Here is a 21,287-nt window from a genome sequence, read left to right on the forward strand (position 1 = left end):
TCTGATCATTCATTAATGATCATTGCCTGATTCATTTATTTTGTTAAGAGTTTCAAAATGATGATTTCTATAATTCTGTCATTCATTCACATTTATTCAGCTGTAATCTTCCTCAAAGAAGAACTTTACTTCATCAACCAGTATATTTTACTACCCTGAATTATAATTCATAGATGAAAGGGAGGATAAATAGCTAAATCCCTTTAATTACCAGTTTTTAAAGTAAGGAATTGGTGTCCACTTACTTTCAATGACCAAGGAGTATACTTTCATGTCTAGTAACATTTTAGTGGATGTGTTTGATTAGAGGAATATGTCTCTTAATAGTCAGGGAAAAGAAACTGATATGTATTGAGAATTTAGGTTCTATAGGAGTTATTTTATCTCCTTTAGTCCTCATAAAAACCCTATGACAAAGATACCATCCTTGTTTTACACATGGGTATACTAAGACTTACATTACATAAATTACATACAGAGTTTATGTAATTTGCTTCAAGTTGCACAGCTAGTAAGTAGACCTTTAAGAAACCCACTGTATCGAACTCATAACCTTAGTGTTCTTTCCACTGTATTTATTCCTCCCTTTGTTAGCAGTTAAACTCAAGTTAAGATTAAGTAGAATATGACATGTAAAAATAACCACTTTTGCTTTCTCTCTCATCTAATGTTGAGACTGGACAGTAAGGGAAATGAGTAGGAAAACCCCAGTAAGGCTGTGGGTACTTTTTGTCTTATATAAATACTTACTTGCCCAGTACTGACAGCCAACGGCTTATTTGACTCTTTGGAACTTTTGAACTACTTAGTTGCTCTTCCTCTTCCTCTAAGAAATACCTGTTTTTTTCATTAAATATTTTCTGTCTCTTTGACCATTCTGGTATTGTTGGGCTCCTGTGGGCTCATAAAATACTTGTTGTTTGATAGTGAAATAAGCAGAAATGGTTAACAGTGAATATTTCTTGAATAATAAAGAAGTTGCAAAATATATAACCTAAATCTAGCTCAACAGGAGCTGAGAAAACTAAAAATCAGAAGCAAAGACTACTGAGAATTGTCTCATACTAGACATGGTGTTCATGAGGCATGAATTCTCATTCTTCTTTTTTTCTATCAACTTAGAATCAAGTTTTGGGAATTTCCGGGCCAGATAATTACAAGAATATCTGAACTTTCCCTGCTAAAATGTGGTGATGTTTATTGATTTATATTATTGATTTCACAATTTTTTATTGTTACTGTTGTGAAGCATGTACCAAGGCATTACTGAGACAAATATAATCATGTTCAACTCTCTTAGACCACAGTGAAAGCCAGGTAATGAATGATTGATGAATATGCAAGAATTGTTGTATATTTTTATTATACGGTGAAAAGAGAACTGAATTAGGAATTGGTAGTCAAGGATCTGTCTTTCGAGATTTATATAGCTTAGGGAGGTAAATTGCTCACCTTCTCTGTCCTTGTTTGCCCTATCTATAAAGTGAAGGAGTTGGACTTGTGAAATTCCTGCCACTTCTAAAACTCAGTGGTTTTTAAAGTAGTTTTTAAATGTCTTGTAAAAGTTGTATTCCACTAAACATTATCTTTCTTCTCCATAAGGGCGTCTTACTACTACAGGCACTAACAAGAAGCAATGGAGCAATCCAGAAAATTGTTGCTTTTGAAAATGCTTTTGAGAGACTACTGGACATTATTACCGAGGAGGGGAACAGTGATGGAGGTATAGTATGAAGAGATTGATCTGGAAAGATTCCTTTTGTTCTCACGGACTTGTTAACTTTTCAGGAATGCAACTGAAGGGAGAAATGAGGACATACATTTTCTTTGTTGTTTTGTTAGATGTTGAGAGAGGCTTCCCTGAGGGAGGATGGATACTTATATTCTTTCTTTCTTCCATTATGGTGTGTTGAATATGGATTTCTTTTTATTTATCCTGCTTAATATTTGTTAAACTTCCAGAATCTGTTGATATCTTACATCATTTCTGGAAAATCTCAGCTATGTCTCCTCAAATACTGCTCCATCACATTTTTTCCTATCTTTCTGAACTCAGATTCAGTTCTCTGTCATATGATTAGATTCTCACTTTATCATCTTACTTTCTTGTCTGCATTTTCTGTCTCTTTATCTTTTCAGGCTTTCTTCTGGATTATTTCTTCTGACCTGTTTTCTATTTAAACGATTCTCTCTTCACCTGTATTTGATCAGCTTTTGAATGTGTCCATTGAGTTTAAAATTTTTCTTTTCTAGAAGTTCTGCTTTTTTCTTTGGCAAATTTGCTAGGTAATTTTTTTATAACTTCGTTTTCTCTGCATGTATTTTCAACTTATCTTTTATTTCTTTGAATATAAGAAACAATTACTTCACGATCTCTGTCTGATAATCGCAGTATTTTAAGTCTTTGTGGGTCTGATACTTTGCTCTGCTGGTTCTTACGCATGGTACAACATTTTCTGTGTACATGGTTCTCTTTGACTATGTTTTGTGTCGTACTTAGCAGAATTACTTATAGGAATTTGAATCCTAGGATGAAAGTAATTTCTTTCAGAGAAAATGTGCTTGTTTCTGCCAAGCCCTGGGGGTGCAGTTTGTCTGGGATCACCTCATTCCAGATTGAAGGGTTGATATTCCCTGGACTACTCAGGTAATGCAAACCCGAGCTACAAAACCTATGAGGACTAGTTATCTTTGCGTTTTTTGCACCCTGAGGATATATCCTTTTTTGTTTTTTTTTTCCTTAGGATATATCCTTTTGAGGTCCCATTTTATTAGGTGAAAAGTTTTCTGTTAGATTCCTTCCCTACTTTGTGTATACCCTTGGCTTTGGTTTGTTTTCCCTCTGTCCCATGAGACTGTCAAAATAAAAAGTTTAGATTTCTCAAGATTGAGAAATGTACTGCCAGCCAAAAGGTACTTTTATACTTAACTATCTGTATAGATATCCATTTTCTTGTCAGTTTTAGCCTGCTGTACTATCAGTTCTTCGTTGCTCCTAGGCTTTTTTTTTTTAATTCAGCATTTTTGTTGTTTTTAATGAGAAATTGATCCAAAAAACCTAGCACTAGAGTCAGAGGAGAAAAATGAGTTTATTTGCATTCACTGAACTGGGGTTAGCAAGTAGTGTAGTATAGGTTGACAGTTGGCTTACTAATCTGGAAGGCAGGACCAGGCTGGTGATAAAGATTTGAGAGTCTTTATAATATAGGTAAAACAAAATTAGATAAACAAGAAAGATTAGATGAGTCACTTAGAGTAAGTGAAGAGTGAGAAGGGAAGTGCTAGGACAAACCCTAAGGAATACAAATTGTTAAGAGATCATAGAGGAAGAGGTATCGGTAAAAGAGACTGAGAAGAAACAGGCCGCGAGGCAAGAGGAGAACCACACTTAGAGGGGTTGGGGGAATTGGTAGCAGTGTAAGAAGTCACTGAGATATCAAGATAGGACAGAAATGTATCTGTAGGACTTAGAACATAGACATCATTGGGGACCTTGGGGACAGCATTTGTGTTTAGTGGTTGCCTCAGAATCAAGATTGTAGTGTCAGAGGAGTAAGTTAGAAGAGGGAAAAATAGAATAGCAGAGAAAACTCATATCAGGAATTTGGTAAAGTCAGGGGAGAGCCAGGTGAACAGAACTGGAGGTTGACAAGGAACTATTTTTCTTTTCTTAAATTTTTTTTTGAGATATGAAATATTTCAAACATACAGAAAACAATAGAAAATAGCATAACAAACACTTGTGCACCTACCATCCAGTTCTTTTAAATAAAGTATCCTTCTGAATATAATCTCACAAGTTACTGTTTTGGGTTTTTTTTTATTAATTTTTTTTTTCCGCCACACGGCATGCAGGATCTTAGTTCCCCAACAAGGGATTGAACCAGCACCCCCTGCAGTGGAAGCTCGAAGTCTTTACCACTAGACTGCCAGGGAAGTCCCACAACTTGCTGTTTTTTTTTTTTTTTTTTTCAACTTGCTGTTTTTAATTCAACATTGTGTTTCTGAGATTTATCCATGTTGATACATGTTACTATAGTTCATTTATTTTAAGTGCTATATATTGTTCTGTATTATGAATATACTATGATCTATTATTTTCTGATTGAGTTGACAATTAGATTGTTTCTATTTTTGCTAATATAAACTGTTACAGTGAATGGTCTTTATGTATTTACTTGTGTGTTAAGTTTCTCTATATACCTACAAATAGAGTTGTACTTTTTTCACCATTACCAGATATTGTCGAATGGCTCTCTTAAGTGGTTTTATCAACCTATACTCCATCAACAGTGTTTTCAAGTTCCTGTTTCTTCACATCCTTGTCAGTCCTTCCTTGCCAATTTGATGAGTGTGAGATAATGTCTTATTGAGATTTTATTTCATTTCTTAATGAGATTAAGCATATTTTCACGGGAGTAGTCACCATTTATTTTTGTTTATCTTTTACCCCTCTGAATTACCTTCTTGCCCGTTTTTGTATAAGATCGTTTTTCCTTTTCCAGTTGATTACTGGGAGTTCTTTATGTATTCTGGATACTAATCATTTGTTGATTATACATGTTTCAGTTATCTTCTATTAATTTGTTTATAGTGTTTCTATTTAAGTTTAAAATTTTAGCATAATAACATGTTGGGTTTTTTTTAATAGTTTATGCTTTTATGTTTTGTTTAAGAAATCTGTCTCTACCTCAAGGTCATAAAGAGAGTTTCCATCACTTTCTTATACTGAAGCCTTTTTAAATGTGTCCTTTACATTTAATTAATAGGGATTTTGCATTTGAATGATGTTATAAGATTTGTGATCAAATTTCCATACGTGTGAAGGTCTGTTTCTGAGTTCTCTGTTACGTTCCATTAGTCTGTCTAGTTCTACACTAAAACCACACTCTTTTAATTACAAAAGCTTCATAATAATATCCTATCTATTAGAATATATGAAAAATTTCCTATCTTGGCCCTCTTCAGAATTGTCTTTTGCATCTTTCCCTTTTATTCTTCATATGAATGAAACTTCTTTGCTAGTCAAGTTATCTGAAAATCCTAGTTGGGATTTTGATTGGAAATATATTGAGTTGTTTGGGGTTTTTTTAAAGTTATTATTTATTTTTGGCTGTGTTGGGTCTTCGTTGCTGTGCGCAGGCTTTCTCTAGTTGTGGCGAGCAGGGGCTACTCTTAGTTGCGGTGCGCAGGCTTCTCATTGCAATGGCTTCTCTTGTTGCGTAGCACAGGTTCTAGGCATGTGGGCTTCAGTAGTTATAGCACGCGGGCTCAGTAATTGTGGCTTGTGGGCTCTAGAGCACAGGCTTAGTAGTTGTGGCACACAGGCTTAGTTGCTCTGCAGCATGTGGGATCTTCCCGGACCAGGGCTCGAACGTGTGTCCCCTGCATTGACAGGCAGATTCTTAACCACTGAGCCACCAGGGAAGTCCTGATATTGAGTTTAAAGATTAAGGAGAATCATCATTGGCTTTTTCTATCCATGAACCCAGGTATATCTTTTAATCTATTCAGGTCTTCTTTTATGTCTTTCAGTAATGTTTTATAATTTTGAGCACAAGAGTTGTATATTTTTTTTATTAGATTCATTTCTAGGCAACTTATACTTTTTGTTACATGTGAATGGGATCTTTTTTTATTACATTTTCAAATTGGTTACTACTTGATTTTTGTATATTGATCTTGTATCCAACCATCTGATTAAACCATTAGTTCTCCTTAGACTTTCTGTGTAGATATGATATTTTCTACAAGTAAGTGTCATCTTTTTTGTTTCCAGTTCTTATACCACTTTTCTTTTCTTTGTCTCATTGCACTGATTAGAATCTTTAGTACAGTGTTGAATAGTTGCTGACTGTAATGAGAATGTTGATGTTTCACCTTTAAGTTTGATTTTTGCTAAGAGCTTTTATCATGAGTCTTGCATTTTAATAACTTTTCATTTTTTTTCTACATCTGTGGAAATTATCAGATTATTCTCCTTTAATCTAAAAGGGCTTTTTCTTTAAAATGGAAGAGACTACAACAACCGTGAGCAAGCAGAGAGGGGACACAAATATGATATGAGACAGAGAGAGAGAAAGGAAAGACAACAATCAGTGGTACATAATACCTGAAAAAGGAGGAAGTTATTAGAATCCACAGGAGAGGTAGGAACTGGCTGTTTAAGATAGGAGAGGAAGGAGCTCATCTTCCATCATAACGGGGGATAGCGCAGGTGAAGATGCAAGTCCTTTTTCACATTTGGTGACAGGGAGTTGAGTTGAAGGCAGAGGCATGTGCTGAGAGTGAAAGAGGAGGACTGAAAGAGGAGAAGGGGGAGAAGACTGAAAATAGTCTTTTGGAGGATAGGAGAGCTTGTTGACTGTTGGAATTAGGAAGATTTCCAGGCAAGGATAAAGGCCCCATTGAGGGTGTTCACCATGATTTCATAGCAGTGCAGGCTACTTGATTGTGGGATCCCCTGTCTCCCCCAGTACTCAGCTGTCTAGGTACAGATATAGAAAAAAAGCCAGGCAGGCAGTTTTTGACAGGATAGTGCCTTTCCAGGCGGGTGCTATGAAAAGATAGTGAGACAAGAGAGCTCAGCAAATTACCTGTAGGGTGGAAGAAATGAAGACCTATATGTGCTAAGCTGGATCGGGAAGGAAGTAAAGACAGAAGGGTTTTTAAAAAGAAGAAAGGGGGCTTCCCTGGTGGCGCAGTGGTTGAGAGTCCGCCTACCGATGCAGGGGACGCGGGTTCGTGCCCCGGTCCAGGAGGATCCCACGTGCTGCAGAGCGGCTGGGCCCGTGAGCCATGGCCGCTGGGCCTGCGTGTCCGGAGCCTGTGCTCCACAACGGGAGAAGCCACAACAGTGAGAGGCCTGCGTTCTGCAAAAAAAATAGAAGAAGAAAGAAGACTTGTTGATGGGTTGAAAGTCTCAGGGAAGCCATAGAACAGATATATTGAGAATACTTGAGCTGGAAAGATGGGAGGTTTTAGTAATAGAGTAAGGATTATCTCTGAAGATGAGGCCAAGGAACTGAGGGGTCCAGATATTAGATGGGTTGTCATTGAAATTGAAATCAAGAGTGACAGCAGAACATGGAGATAGAAAGAAGACTCTGAATGAGGTGCTGGTGTTTGCAGTGAACAAGGAGTAGTGACCATGAATTTGTTACAGAACTGCAGTGAGGACTGGTAATAGATGGTACAGCTAGATGGCCTGAGCCTTAGTGAGTAAAAGTAATTTACTCTTAGATGAAAGAGAAAGTGGTTAAGTGGGACTTCACTAAATTGAAAATTTAGTCTGCAAAAGACACTGCTGAGAGAATGCAAAGATAAGCCACAGACTGAAAGAAAAGATTTGCAAAACACATCTGGAAAAGGACTTGTATCCAGAATGTACAGAGAACTCTTAAAGTTCAATAAGAAGTAAAGAAACAACCCAATTAAAAAATGAACAAAAGATCTGAGCAGACGTATCACCAAAGAAAATATATAGATAGCATATGAAAAGACACTCAACGTCATATGTCATTAGGGAAATGCAAACTAAAACAATGAGACCTCACTATACACCTATTAGGCAAAAATCCAGAACACTGACACCACCAAAAGTAAGCAAGGGTGTAGAACTCTCATGTATTGCTGATGGGAATGCAAAATGATACAACCATTTTGGAAGACCGTTTGGTGGTTTCTTACTAAGTTTAACATACTCTTAACATACAGTCCAGCAATCACACTCCTTGGTATTTACCCAAATGAGTAGAAAACTTATATCTATACAAATCCTGCACGTGAATATTTATGGCAGCTTTATTCATAATTGCCAAAACTTGGAAGCAACCAAGATGTCCTCCAGTAGGTGAATGGGTAAACAAACTGTGGTACCTTCAGACATTGGAATATTATTCAACGATTAAAAAGTTTTCAAGCCATGAAAAGTCCTGGAGGAACCATAAATGCATATTGCTAAGTGAAATAACACAGTCTGGAGAGGCTACATAATTTATGATTCCAAGTATATGACATTCAGAAAAGACAAAACCATAAAGAGACAGTAAAAAGACCAGTGGTTGCCTGGGATTCGGGGGTAGGAAGAAAGAGGAATGAATAGGTGGAACACAGGATTTTTAGAGCAGTGAAACTATTCTGTGTGATACTGTAACCGTGGGTACATGAAATTATACATATGTTGAAATCTATAGAATTTACAACACAAAGAGTGAACCCTAATGTAAACTATGACGTGAGTTAACAATGTATCAATATTCATTCATCAGTTTAACAAATGTACCACACTAATGCTAAGTGGTAATAGCAGTGCAAACTGACACGAAGAGAGTATATGGGAATTCCCTTTATTTGTTGCTCGGTTTTTCTGTAAACCTGAAGCTGCTCTGAAAAATCAAGTCTGTTTTTTGGAGTTTTTGTTGTTGTTTTGTTTTGTCTTTGACCCTGCCGCACGGCTTGTGGGATCTTAGTTTAGTTCCCCAACCAGGGATTGAACCCAGGCCCTCAGCAGTGAAAACGCAGAGCCCTAACCACTGGACCACCAGGGAATTCCCTAAAATCTGTTCATTTTTTAAAAGCAATTCTTTTTTTTTTTAACTCTCAACCACTGTGCCACCAGGGAAGCCCCACAATTAATTCTTATAATCGTGCAGCTTAACTAGTAGGAGCAAAAGTGTGCATGTACTACACAGAGGAACCTACTCGCTGTGAGCATCCAGCCTCTTTTTTTCATATGCTTTGCAGAGGAAACAGAGCTCGTTGGTTAGGAAGCCTGAGGAGTGGCCAGATATCTGTAAGGAGAACCAGGAGGGAGTCGTTAGTGTTTTAGAAACCAAAAGAAGAGGAAGTTTCAAGGAAGAGGCATAAAGACAGCAATGTCAGGTGCTTCTTAGCGATTAAATAATATATGATTGATTCATTCAACAAATATTTAGTAGTGACCTACCATGTATACATCTGCTATCTTGTCTCTCTTTTTTTTTTTGGCCTCATCACGTGGCATGCGGGATCTCATCAAACCTGTGCCCCCTGCGGTGGGAGTGCAGAGTCTTAACCGCTGGACCACCAGGGAAGTCCTGAAATGTAGACTTTTTTTTAAAAGCCATTTTACTTTCTTCTTGGAATGCTTTTCTGCATCCCACCCACTTCATGCGACTAATTCCTGCTTATCTTTCCCATTGGTGTTTATTTTATTATTATTTTTTTATTTTGGCCGCACCATGTGGCACGTGGGATCTTGTCTCTATATCTGCTGAGGATACAGAGAGGTAAGTAGGACATTCCCAAATTCCTGTCTTCATGAATTATAATCTAGTGAAGACAGATACTGCATAATAATAAAAGGGGCAGGCTACTGTGAGAGCATAGAGCTGGTGATCCTAACCTACTCACTGGATCTTGCTAATCATTCCTGAAGAAATGATGTGTAAGCTGGATTTGAAGAAAAAAATGTGTTACTGAGGTGAGTGGATAATTGAGAATAGAAGTCAGGAGATCACTGGGGGACCTGAGAAGGAGCAGGCTCACTGCCGTGCACACTGAAGAGATGCTGAGCACTGAGAGTTTTCTTTTGAAGTGTTTGAGGATTGAATTTTCCTTCAGGTTTTATCAGCCTCAACATTCCATTCTACATTCTTTCCCCAGGTATAGTAGTGGAAGATTGTCTGATTTTGCTTCAAAACCTGTTAAAAAACAACAATTCCAATCAAAATTTTTTTAAAGAAGGCTCATATATTCAGCGTATGAAACCTTGGTTTGAAGTTGGAGATGAAAATTCAGGCTGGTCCGCACAGAAAGTGACTAATCTGCACCTAATGCTACAGGTATACTGTCCTTAGACATAAATGTGATAACAATTTTGACAGTGATACTTTCAAAGAAAAGAAAATGGCTTGTGTTTTGATAAATCCAGGATGTTGAGTTGGTTTCAGATGGGCTTTAAAAAAAAAAAAACGCTTTTAATATGGAGATTTGCAGTTATACGCAGAGATGGAGATTCCCCCCCCACACCCATCAGTTAGTTTCAATAATTATTAACATCTGGCAGTTTTGTTTCATCTTTTATCCCTCTCTCTGGCCCTGCAGGATTATTTTAAAGCAAATCCAAACATACAGTTTCCTGAAAGGTTTTGCACTAGAAAATAACAGGTTAGCTTGTTGAGTTGAATTTTTAAAATCTACTATCTTCAATTAAGGTTCTAATATCATAAATTTTAATACTCAGAATATTAAGTTCAAAGAAATTCATTCAGTAAACATTTACTGAGAGCCAGGCACTGGATGCTTGGAAATGATTGGTAATGTCCCTGCCCCCAAAGATTAATAGTCTTGAGTTTTAAATCTAATACAAGTTAAATTGACAAATCACGTGTAATTTTATTTAAGCTTTATGGTGAAAGCTTGGTGGTGATAGACAGTAAAAGTGAAGACGGTAGAATCCCAAATGAATTCTACATCAGAGAAAAATGACAGAGTTTTTAGAATATTTTACTTACTTATCCCTTTATTGAATTCCCCTTCTCCAGACCCTTAAGCTTATACGGGTCTCCCACCTTACTGACTCTCTAGTGATTCCTGTGGGTCTTCGAGTGTCTCTGAATTGTGCCTGCATCTCTGAAGTTGTGTTCCTCAAAACTAGATGGTTAATCAGACTGGTAATTAGAATCCACATATTGTTGCATGCTCTGGGAGTTGCCTGCATAGCGTTGATTGATAATTAGGGTGACCATATGCCCCAGGTCACCAGGCCAGTATTCATTTTGTAATTACTAATAGTGTCCTCTTTCACTTCAGAAGTGTTCCAGTTTAGATAATAAATTATATACTTAACCTATTTAGAATATGCCTAAAAACTGTCAGGAAGATATTTTACAGGAGAACATGGGCAGAATCATTCTATTTATACTCCTATCTTCATTGTCTATATTTTTACTTGTCAGTATTACACATTTCAAGGCCATTAGTTTTTTATGTTTTAGAAATAGTGTCCCAGTGGTAAGCTTGATATTTTTGCTCAACGTTGCTGTCTTAATAAAGGAAATTCCTCTAGAAAAGTAATTTTCAAAACGTGATTAGAGAAAATGAAGGCATCTAATGATGTACAAATTACATATATGTTTCCTGCCAGAGTGAAAATTTAAACTGCTTCAGCAGCTTACTCATGTTTTATAGCTTAGGGTACTACGTAAATAATTATTTTTGAAGGAAGTGTCACTTGTTAAAAAGTAAAAGGACTATTTTACCCCCTAAAAAAATTTAGAATATAAATATTTATATAAATATAAATAAACAGAAAAACACAGTATTCTGGTTATATAGTAAGTTAGTTCTTTCTTTAAGTATTCTTTGCTTTTAGAAAGTGAATAAACTAGATACTAATCTTGAAGAGCATAAACTTCAAAATAAAGAAACTGAGTTTAACTCACTTTAATATATTCTCCACGCAAAGACTGAGTAGTTGATGGAGTCATAGCTTCACAGGCCACAGGTTATCTTCTGCTTTTCAACCTATTAGAGGGTTCTTTCTTGATAGCTTTATTGCTTATATTTAGGGTTGCTTGTATTTCAAGTTCTCTATTATGTACCAAATGAAAATGCATTACAATTGATGATAAACAATCCTTTTTGGATAGATATTTCCATTTAGAATTATTCATCATCACAGTTATAATTATTATGGAATTCTAGGCCACTAAAAATTGAAATTGACCCACTTGAGGATAGTTCATTCACATTTTGCAAATTAAATTTGGGGGAAGCATCTTATTGAAAAATTTTTTAGTTGTAAAACATTTAAATTTTTTCTTGGAATGATAATTTTATGACTAATTCTACCTACAGGAACCCATTCTGTGCCATTTTTTGGATAGATACTGCCAGTGACTCTCAGAAAGCTCATTACCTTATGAGAGACTCCTTTTCATTATTATTATATTTGTTATGGTGATCTGCAATCAGTATCTTTGATGTAACTATTGTAATTGTTTTGGGGCACCACGAATCACACCCATGTAAGATAGAGAACTTAATTGATAAATGTGTGTGTTTGACTGCTCCACTGACTGACTGTTCCCCGTCTCCCTATTCCCTGAGACATAACAATATTGAAATTAGGCCAGTTAATAACTTCACAGTGGCCTCTAAGTGTTCAAGTGAAAGGAAGGGTCCCATGTCTCTCACTTTAAATCAAAAGCTGGAAATGATTAAGCTTAGTGAGGAAGGCATGTTGAAAGCCTTCATAGGCCAAAAGCTAGGCCTCTTGCACCACTTAGCCAAGTTGTGAATGCAGAGGAAGAGTTATTGAAGGAAATTATAAGTGCCACCCCAATGAATACATGAACGATAAGAAAGTGAAACAGCCTTATTGATGATATGGAGAAAGTTTTAGTGGCCTAGATAGATGATCTAACCAATGACAACATTCCCTTAAGCCAGAGCCTATTCTGGAGCCAGGCCCTTACAACTCTTCAATTCTGTGAAGGTTGAGAGAGGTGAGGTAACTGCAGAAGAAAAGTTTGAAGCTAGCAGAGGTTCATGAGGTTTAAGGAAAGAAGCCATCTTCATAACATAAAAGTACAAGGTGAAGCAGCAAGTGCTGATGTAGAAGCTGCAGCAAATTATCCAGGTGATTTAGCTAAGATAATTAATGATGGTGGCTACACTAAACAACAAATTTTCAACGTAGATGAAACAGCTTTCTACTGGAAGAAGATGCCACCTAGGACTTTCATAGCTAGAGAGAAGCCAGAGAGAAATCAATGCCTGGCTTCAAAGCTTCGAAGGACAGGCTGACTGTCTTGTTAAGGGCTAATGCAGCTGGTGTCTTTAATTTAAAGCCAGTGTTCATTTACCATTCCAAAAATCCTATGGCTCTTAAGAATTATAAGCCAAATCTTTTCTGCCTGTGCTCTATTAAATGGAAAAACAAAGCCTGGATGACAGCACATCTGTTTACAATATGGTTTACTGAATATTTTCAACCTACGGTTGAGACCTACTGCTCAGAAAAAAAAAGATTCCTTTCAAAATATTACTGCTCATTGACAATGCACTTGGTCAGCCAAGAGCTCTGATGGAAGTGTACAAGGAGATTAATGTTGTTTTCATGCCAGCTAACACAATGTCCACTCTGCAGCCCATAGACCAAGGAGTGATTTTGACTTACAAGTCTCATTATTTAAGAAATACATTTTGGTTTCTTTGTTTTTTAATATTTATTTGTTTGTTTGTTTGGCTGCACCAGGTCTTAGTTGCAGCATGCGGGATGTAGTTCCCTGACCAGGGATTGAACCTGGGCCCCCTGCATTGGGAGCGTGGGATCTTAACCACTGGACCACCAGGGAAGTCCCTAAGAAATACATTTTGTAAGGCTGTAGCTGCCATAGATAGTGATTCCTCTGATGGATCTAGGCAATTGAAAACTTTCTGGAAAATGAAGAACATTTGTGACTCCTGGGAAGAGGTCAAAATATCAACATTAACAGGGATTTGGAAGAAGTTGATTCCAACCATCATGGATGACCTTGAGGGATTCAAGACCTAAGTGGAAGAAGTAACCGCAGATGTGGTGGAAACAGCAAAAGAACTCGAATTAGAAGTGGAGCCTGGAGATGGGACTGAATTGCTACAATTTATGATAAAACTTGAATGGATGAGGAGTTGCTTCTTATGGATGAGCAGAGAAAGTGGTTTCTTGAAATGGAATCTACTCTTGGTGAAGATGCTGTGAAGATTGTTGAAATGACAACAAAGGATATTACAAAAACTTAATTGATAAAGCAGTGACAGGGCTTGAGAGGATTGACACCAATTTTGAAAGAAGTGTGGGTAAAATGCTATCAAACAGCATTGCATGCTACAGAGAAATCGTGAAAGGAAAAGAAAGCCGATGCACTAAACTTCACTGTTGTCTTATTTTAAGAAATTGCCACAGACACCCCAACCTTCAGCAACCACCACCCTGATCAGTCAGCAGCCATCAACATCAAACTCCACCAACAAAGAGATTGTGACGCGCTGAAGGCTCAGATGCTGGTCAGCATTTTTTAGCAATAAAGTATTTTTTTAATTAAGGTTTCTCCATGTTTTTTTAGACATAATGTTATTGCACACATAAGGGACTACAGTATAGTGTAAACATAACTCTTCTTTGCAATTAGAAAACCAGAAAGTTTGTGTGATTTGCTTCATTGTGATATTTGCTTTATTGTGGTGGTCTGGAAGAGAACCTGCAATATCTCCAAGGTATGCCTGTATGTTTTAAAAAGCAGGAATAGAAGGGTAATAAATTTAAAACAAAAATCCACAAATAAAAACCACCGACGTCTAACTAGAAAGGTCCAAAAACAAGAGCCAATGTGTAGTCCTAAAGCCTCTCTCCTGTGACATCAGTTTATTAATGAAACCTCTTGGAGAATGTCTGCTAGGCCAGACGTGGAAACATTAACTATTTCAATTCTTCATAATTTACTGATTTAACTACTGACTGAGTTTTTCCACAAATTCTAGTGATTGCCGGTCACCTTTTTATTCACCAGCAGTAAAAATAGCGCTTTTCATACCCATTTTATTTTTTATATTTTATCTCCCCCCACAAAAACGTCCCCTTTCTTAGTGAAGTCATTATCTATCATATGCACCAGCTATAGCAATAAAATTGTTTTAGTCTCCTCTGTTATATCATTGATTACTTCTGTACATTTAGGGTAACACTTGTATAGCACTTTGTCATTAATAAAGTATTATCATAAGTATACCATTTGATCTTGATATATATATATATATAAGATTTTGTACACACATATACATATAACTTTAGTTTTAAAATGTAAGGTATATACAGATTTATTTTGAAGATGTAACTGTGCTGAACAGTTGTTTAAGATAACATTTTTCATGTCTCTGAAATTTCATGTTCAAGGTTAGACTAATCATAGCATCATAGAACCTTAGGGATTTAATTAGCATTAACAGTCAATGAGGCTAATGCCTTGCCTAATGCACAAATCTTCAGCCATGTCTCCAGTTGTTCATTTTACCCTCTCTTTAAATATTTCCAGTTTGGGAGGAATTTTATCACACCTCAGGCCATTCTATTTTCAAACCTGCTTTACGATTAGGTCTTTCATCCTTACTTCCATAAGAAATCTACCATCCTCTTACTTATTCATTATTCATTTTTTGAATACGGACTCTGTTACAAATACTGTGCTTGTTGTTTGAGATACAAAAAATGACTGGGGCAGTTTCTACTCTCTGGGAGTTCACAATGACCTGAAGGAGATAAAATTAAGGAAATAGCATAATGTGGTATGTACTGTAACAGAACTATGGCCATGAAAGCATGAAGCAAAGAGCTCCTAGATCTGGCTGAGCAGTTGAGGGAATCCTTCACATAGGTTTTCTGTTCATATAGATCAAATTTGTCTCAAGACTTTTCAGATCTTTAAAAGACAGATTTTGTGTTCTCTTTCTTTCGCAGCTTGTTCGTGTACTGGTTTCTCCAAATAACCCTCCCGGTGCTACCAGTAGCTGCCAAAAAGCTATGTTCCAGTGTGGCTTACTGCAGCAGCTTTGCACTATCCTAATGGCCACTGGAGTTCCTGCTGATATCCTGACTGAGGTAAACCAAATAAAGGCAGAGGCTACTCTGTGGAAGCTGAAATCAGGAAGCCTAGGAAGAATTAGATATCAGCTGAATGAAAAATAGGAATTGTTAACCATTCTTGTATGTTAAATTCCTTATTGACCCTATAAAATATTAGCATAATGATGACAGTATCAATTCCAAAAGGTGTATTCATTCCTCAAGTTTAATAGTATATAAATAATGTTAAAGCTTAGAAGATTTCTCATTAATTTTATTGTATTCAACATGAGTGAACAGTATGATTTATGTTTTTAATTTTGAGAAGGGTATGACTTAGTCAAGTAAGATTTGAGTCTTATTCGTAGAATAATAAATTCTTTTTCCTTGACATGGCATTTTCTGTTTCTTGCCTATTAAGAAAAAGAAGTTAGTTTGAAGAAAAGAAAGGTTTAGTTTATTTAATTTTTTTCTCAAATTAACACATGCATATTAAAAAGCACAGATAATAGTAAAAGTTTTATAGCAAAAACTGTCTTTGGACTCCCTTCTCCCTACCCTAAGCCCCACTTCCCCCCTATATAACCTTCCCACTTTACTTCCTCCTTGTCACCCCAGTAATTTGTATTTAAATCAATAATCAGGGTTTATAGTTTTATGACTATTCCAATACTGTTTCCTGCTAAGCCAAATAGAGCTCTATATCTTTTTTTAATAACCCTTTTTCTTTCCTGAGTTATAATAGTATTCTTTTTTCATTTTACAGATTTTCTATGTATCTATACATATTAACACTGTTATATGTGTTAATGTGTTAACACATTGTTCCGCATTCCAGACCTTCTTCCGGAAGCCCTCCATCTTCCTACTCAAATATGGGCTGCTTATTCTCTATTTCTGCCACACATCTCTTATTCTGGGACTTTCATTCACCATCCTCCAACGATCCTTTTTCCTCTCTCTTAACTTGGGGATTCCTTGGTTATCTGGATTCTGTGTCTTTTTCTCCCACCCCTTGGTTCATTATCTTATTTTACTTCCTGAGAGAGGGCAAATGGCAAGATAATTTGTTTTTAGCTCTTTCATGTCACTCCTCCACCTGCAGTATGACTCTAATGTTTGGTTAGGTATGGAATTCAGAATTGGAAATCATTAACATTCAACTTTTAGAACATTATTCCAGTGTTGCTGTTCCAGTGTTGCTGAAATCCGAAGCCATTTTGAATCTTCGTCCTTTTTGTGTAATCTGCTTTCTCTCCCTAGAATCTTTCTTTGTTTATGGTTTTCTGAAATTTACTGGTGATGTGCTGTACCACACACCCCACCCCCACCCCCAGTAATTTTGGGGCCCTTTTAAGCCAGAGACATAAGTACTTCAGTTCTGAGGATGTTTTACATATTCCTTGACCATTTCTTTCCTCTTTTCTGTTTCTGCAACTCTATTAATAGATTGTTGGACTTTCTGGATCCAGTTTGTCTTTTTATTCTGTTTTCTTGGAGGCTTTTTTTCAACTTCATCCTTAAATTGAATTTTTAATTTGTTAACGTTTTAAATTTGTTCTCTGATTTTATTTTTAAGCACCCTTTTCTTGTTTCATAGAAATGGATTCTATCTCTTAGGAGATATTAATTTTAGTTTTTCGAGATTTTAAATGCATGTGGTCACGTGTTATTTTTAGTTAGAGGCCTACGCTTAATGTTTTAAAATGTTATCTCAAGAAAGTGTTACAAGTCTATAATGCTGTCACTGATTTTTTTGGTGTCTAAGTTTTGCCATTTAAAAGCAAAAAGCAAAAGAATATAACATTTTCTTCTTTTGGAAACAGGGTTTTTCCCTTGACTGACTTTCTCTAAATTCTCTCCCCATCCCCATTCATTACAGACCATTAATACTGTATCAGAAGTTATTCGAGGCTGTCAAGTAAACCAAGACTACTTTGCTTCTGTAAATGCACCTTCAAACCCACCAAGGTAGGAAAGGGGAAATACTGAGATCCCACAGAGGAAGTGAAAACTTACTTTGGGATTTAAGGATATCTCATATACATACCTTATTCTTTTAAGAAGTTCAGTCATGTGTTTTGAAACAAATTATCTGACAAGATAAATATGTTGGTATTTAAAGAGTTTGTGGTCTTTGGAACTTATGTATTTGGGCTCAGGTATCACTTCCTAGCTATGTGCCTTAAGCAAACAGATCACTTCATTTCTCACAGCTGCAGTTATCTTTTCTGTGAAATGGAGATGAAAATAGTTACTCGCTTGTGTTCTGGCTATGGTTTTTCAGTCAATAAAAATGACTAGCTATTGATTTGTGTACCTGGATTACAATGTTTCTTTTTGTTCTTTTCTTTTTAAATGCAACAGACCAGCCATTGTAGTACTTCTTATGTCCATGGTTAACGAAAGACAGCCATTTGTATTGCGCTGTGCTGTTCTCTACTGTTTCCAGTGTTTCTTATATAAAAATCAGAAAGGACAAGGAGAAATTGTGTCAACACTTCTGCCTTCCACTATTGATGGTAAATAATTTAATTCTTTTTTTTTTTTTAATATTTATTTGGTTGCACCAGGTCTTAGTTGCAGCAGGCGGGCTTCTTAGTTGCAGCATGCAGGTGGGATCTAGTTCCCTGATCAGGGATCGAACCCAGGCCCCCTGCGCTGGGAGCACAGAGTCCTATCCACTGCGCCACCAGGGAAGTCCCGTAAATAATTTAATTCTAATTTCAGTTTTAAAGTAAGTAATTGTCTTTTAAGCTTTTAATGGTAAAATATATCATAAATGTGTAGTAGATATTTAAATGTAGAATATTAGAATGTAATAGAATATTTAAAATATTGCATTTCCTTGAATTTGTTTTAGAAAGTAGTTTTTAATTAAGGTAATAATTTCTGGAGTATTACCATCATCAGTTTGATGCCTAAAATATTCTAATATTTCTTTGTTCTGCAACTTTTCTTCCAAAGTACTTTTTTGTCATCTTTGCATTTGTTTTTGAAAAAACAGACTTTTGAAAGTATTACTTAATACTACTAATTAGCAAATTTTTAAGTAGCATTTCATACTATTTTTGTGTGTTTGGAAAGCAACATAATTAATTTTTACCTTATTATCTGCCTGCCATCTTTGTAGCAACAGGTAACTCAGTCTCAGCTGGTCAGTTGTTATGCGGAGGTTTATTTTCTACTGATTCACTTTCAAACTGGTGTGCTGCTGTGGCCCTTGCCCATGCTTTACAAGAAAATGCTACCCAGAAAGAACAATTGCTCAGGGTTCAACTTGCTACAAGTATTGGCAACCCTCCAGTTTCTTTATTGCAACAGTGCACCAACATCCTTTCACAGGTAAAGTAGCCAGCAAAACTTCTCTAAGGGGGCGGGGGGAGAAAGTTTCACTTTGATGTCAGTGATACAAGCGTTTAAGGATGTCCTTAGTAGATGTAGATGAAAAAGGAGAGAGGCAAGGACTGCTCATTAGCTCACTGTCACCAGAAATGGTTTTGTGGAGAGAAAGCAATAAATATTCTTATAAGAATGGTTTTGCCAAATTGTGAATAAGGTCTGCATCATGATGGGAACACATGTTCTGGACAGAAAGGTGGTTTTTTTTGACTTGTTTTCTTTTTATATCATCCACACAGTTCTTGCATGTCATTTTCTGTTTCTGCTTAATAGCTGAATTCGGGTCATTTATGAGAGGGAATAGAATAGAGTGGTTCATAGCTGTGCACCTCGCTCTTTCTCTTCCCAGAGCAATTGATCTTCCTTTCAAAAAACAAAAATAAAATACCATTCCAATGCTTATATAGTTAAACAGTAAACCCCCTTGATATTTGTGAGCTCTCAAATCCTCAAAATGCCAAGACATATAATTTACCTAGTAAGATGTAGGTAAACAACTTAAAATGTTTACATTCCTTTAGACTCCTAAGGAAAGCAGCTAAGCTTCATTGAAATGTGGATGCTAGGGCTTTTAGGAATGTCCCTTACTATTATTAGAGGATTTACCCACATGTGCCAGCCTTGTTGTTAAACAATTCAGGTTCATGCGTTAGCAAAACTGTAAAGTCATAGACATTCAGATTCACTCAAGGAGAGTAAAAATGTACATAAGCCTAAAATTGATCCATCCACTGGTATTATCCTAATCCCTTCCCCCTGATATGCGGAGTCCTTCTTAGTTCTTAATTTTGCCACACTGGTTGAATTGTTTTATTGTGAGCTTTTAGAGAACGTCAGTGCTATCCATATGAAGTTATAAATGAAACCTTGAAAATTAACTGTACTGAAATGGGAGTTGAACACTTCCTTTGTTGCTTAGAATAGGTTTACTTTGATTGAGAGCCTATTTTAACTTTATCATTTGTCTCTTAGTGATTTTTTAAAAGTACCCCAAAGCATTCATATCCTTACTTATTTAATACTTGTCATTCTCTTGTTGCTGTGAGTGGAAACAGCTATTCATTTCTTTGTTTTTTCTTAATTTTTTATTGGAGTATAGTTGATTTATAATGTTGTGTTAGTTTCACATGTACAGCAAAGTGAATTAGTTATACATATATCCACTCTTTATTAGATTCTTTTCCCATATAGGCCATTACAGAGTACTGAGTAGAGTTCCCTGTGCTATACAGTAGGTCCTTATTAATTATCTATATTATATATAGTAGTGTGTAACAGCTTTTCTTGAGCCAAACAGAAATTAACTGCCCAACAGTCATCACCACATACTTCACTCTAACATTGCAATTACAATTAATGCATAATGAGAAATCCTCAAGATAGTGGTGTGCTACCAGTCTAAGTAATGACAGTGCTATAAAATTATCCATTCTCCTCTAAAATGTATATACATTGTTATAGAATAAAAGATTAGAACTATCCTGTCCCAGATTATTGGCTTGGGTTTCTAGAGACTGTATTTGAGGGACTTTTCTAGATTTACATTTCTCTAAAGCAGTAATATTTATGAATAATTTTTAATGTATAATTTGCAGGGTGATAAGATCGACCGACGGGTATGTATTACTTGTTTGGGCTTAGGCATTTTCCTCCTACAGCAAGCCTTTTTCTTTGTCTTGGGTTTTGCTGATTGGTTTTTTTAACTGCTTGTTTGAAGTTATATTCTACTCACACTTGTATGTGTCAGCAAGTTAATCTCTATCGTGGCTCTCCAGTTTTTCTCCATGGGGTATTGTAGTGGTGTTATTAAGGACTATAGGAATGGGAATCTGAAGCTATACTGGTGCTTCCTCTGGGGATGCTTGCACTTTCTGGAATTCCTTGGTTTTGGGTTTTTGGTGTGATTTTTCACCCAAGCTTGCTTCTTTATTTCCAATGAAACCATTTCAAAGGTAGTAAAATTTAGGATTAAGAATTTTGTCTTTAATCAGTATGTGAAAGAATGTGATGACTTTTATATTACTTAGGTTATTGAAAATATACAATAGTAAGTATTATTTTGTAATTTGAAAGAGTTTAAATCTCTTGAATTATTCTGGATGTAACCCATATGCTACACTACCATTGGGGATTAGTTTTTGATGTGTGTTGGGGGAGAGTGTGATTTGTATTTAGTTTTGATTTGTTTTCTGGAGTATTTGGCAAAAATGGCATGTACCTTAATCCCGTACTTGGAATTTGTGTTCATAATTTGTGTTCAATTATGCAGTGTGGACAGTAATAACAGGTCCTATTAGGA

At 36.2% G+C, this 21,287-nt stretch overlaps 1 protein-coding gene across 2 annotated transcripts in view; it reads left to right on the forward strand.

Annotated features, from left to right (window-relative positions):
* The window catches only part of USO1 (USO1 vesicle transport factor), an 86,137-nt gene that overhangs the window by 45,948 nt on the left and 18,902 nt on the right, over window positions 1–21,287 (forward strand). The window contains exons 8-14 of one of the 2 annotated variants that reach the window (XM_024754116.1): window positions 1,603–1,723; window positions 9,646–9,824; window positions 15,482–15,622; window positions 17,469–17,557; window positions 17,954–18,108; window positions 18,720–18,931; window positions 20,584–20,604. In XM_024754116.1, coding sequence (XP_024609884.1) covers window positions 1,603–1,723; window positions 9,646–9,824; window positions 15,482–15,622; window positions 17,469–17,557; window positions 17,954–18,108; window positions 18,720–18,931; window positions 20,584–20,604 — 918 coding nt within the window. The remainder of the gene's footprint in view (window positions 1–1,602; window positions 1,724–9,645; window positions 9,825–15,481; window positions 15,623–17,468; window positions 17,558–17,953; window positions 18,109–18,719; window positions 18,932–20,583; window positions 20,605–21,287) is intronic. The other variant, XM_024754117.1, reaches the window with a different exon arrangement.

The sequence above is a fragment of the Neophocaena asiaeorientalis genome, unplaced genomic scaffold (genome assembly GCF_003031525.2).
Source record: "Neophocaena asiaeorientalis asiaeorientalis breed wild unplaced genomic scaffold, Neophocaena_asiaeorientalis_V1.1 scaffold148, whole genome shotgun sequence".
Taxonomy (NCBI): domain Eukaryota; kingdom Metazoa; phylum Chordata; class Mammalia; order Artiodactyla; family Phocoenidae; genus Neophocaena; species Neophocaena asiaeorientalis.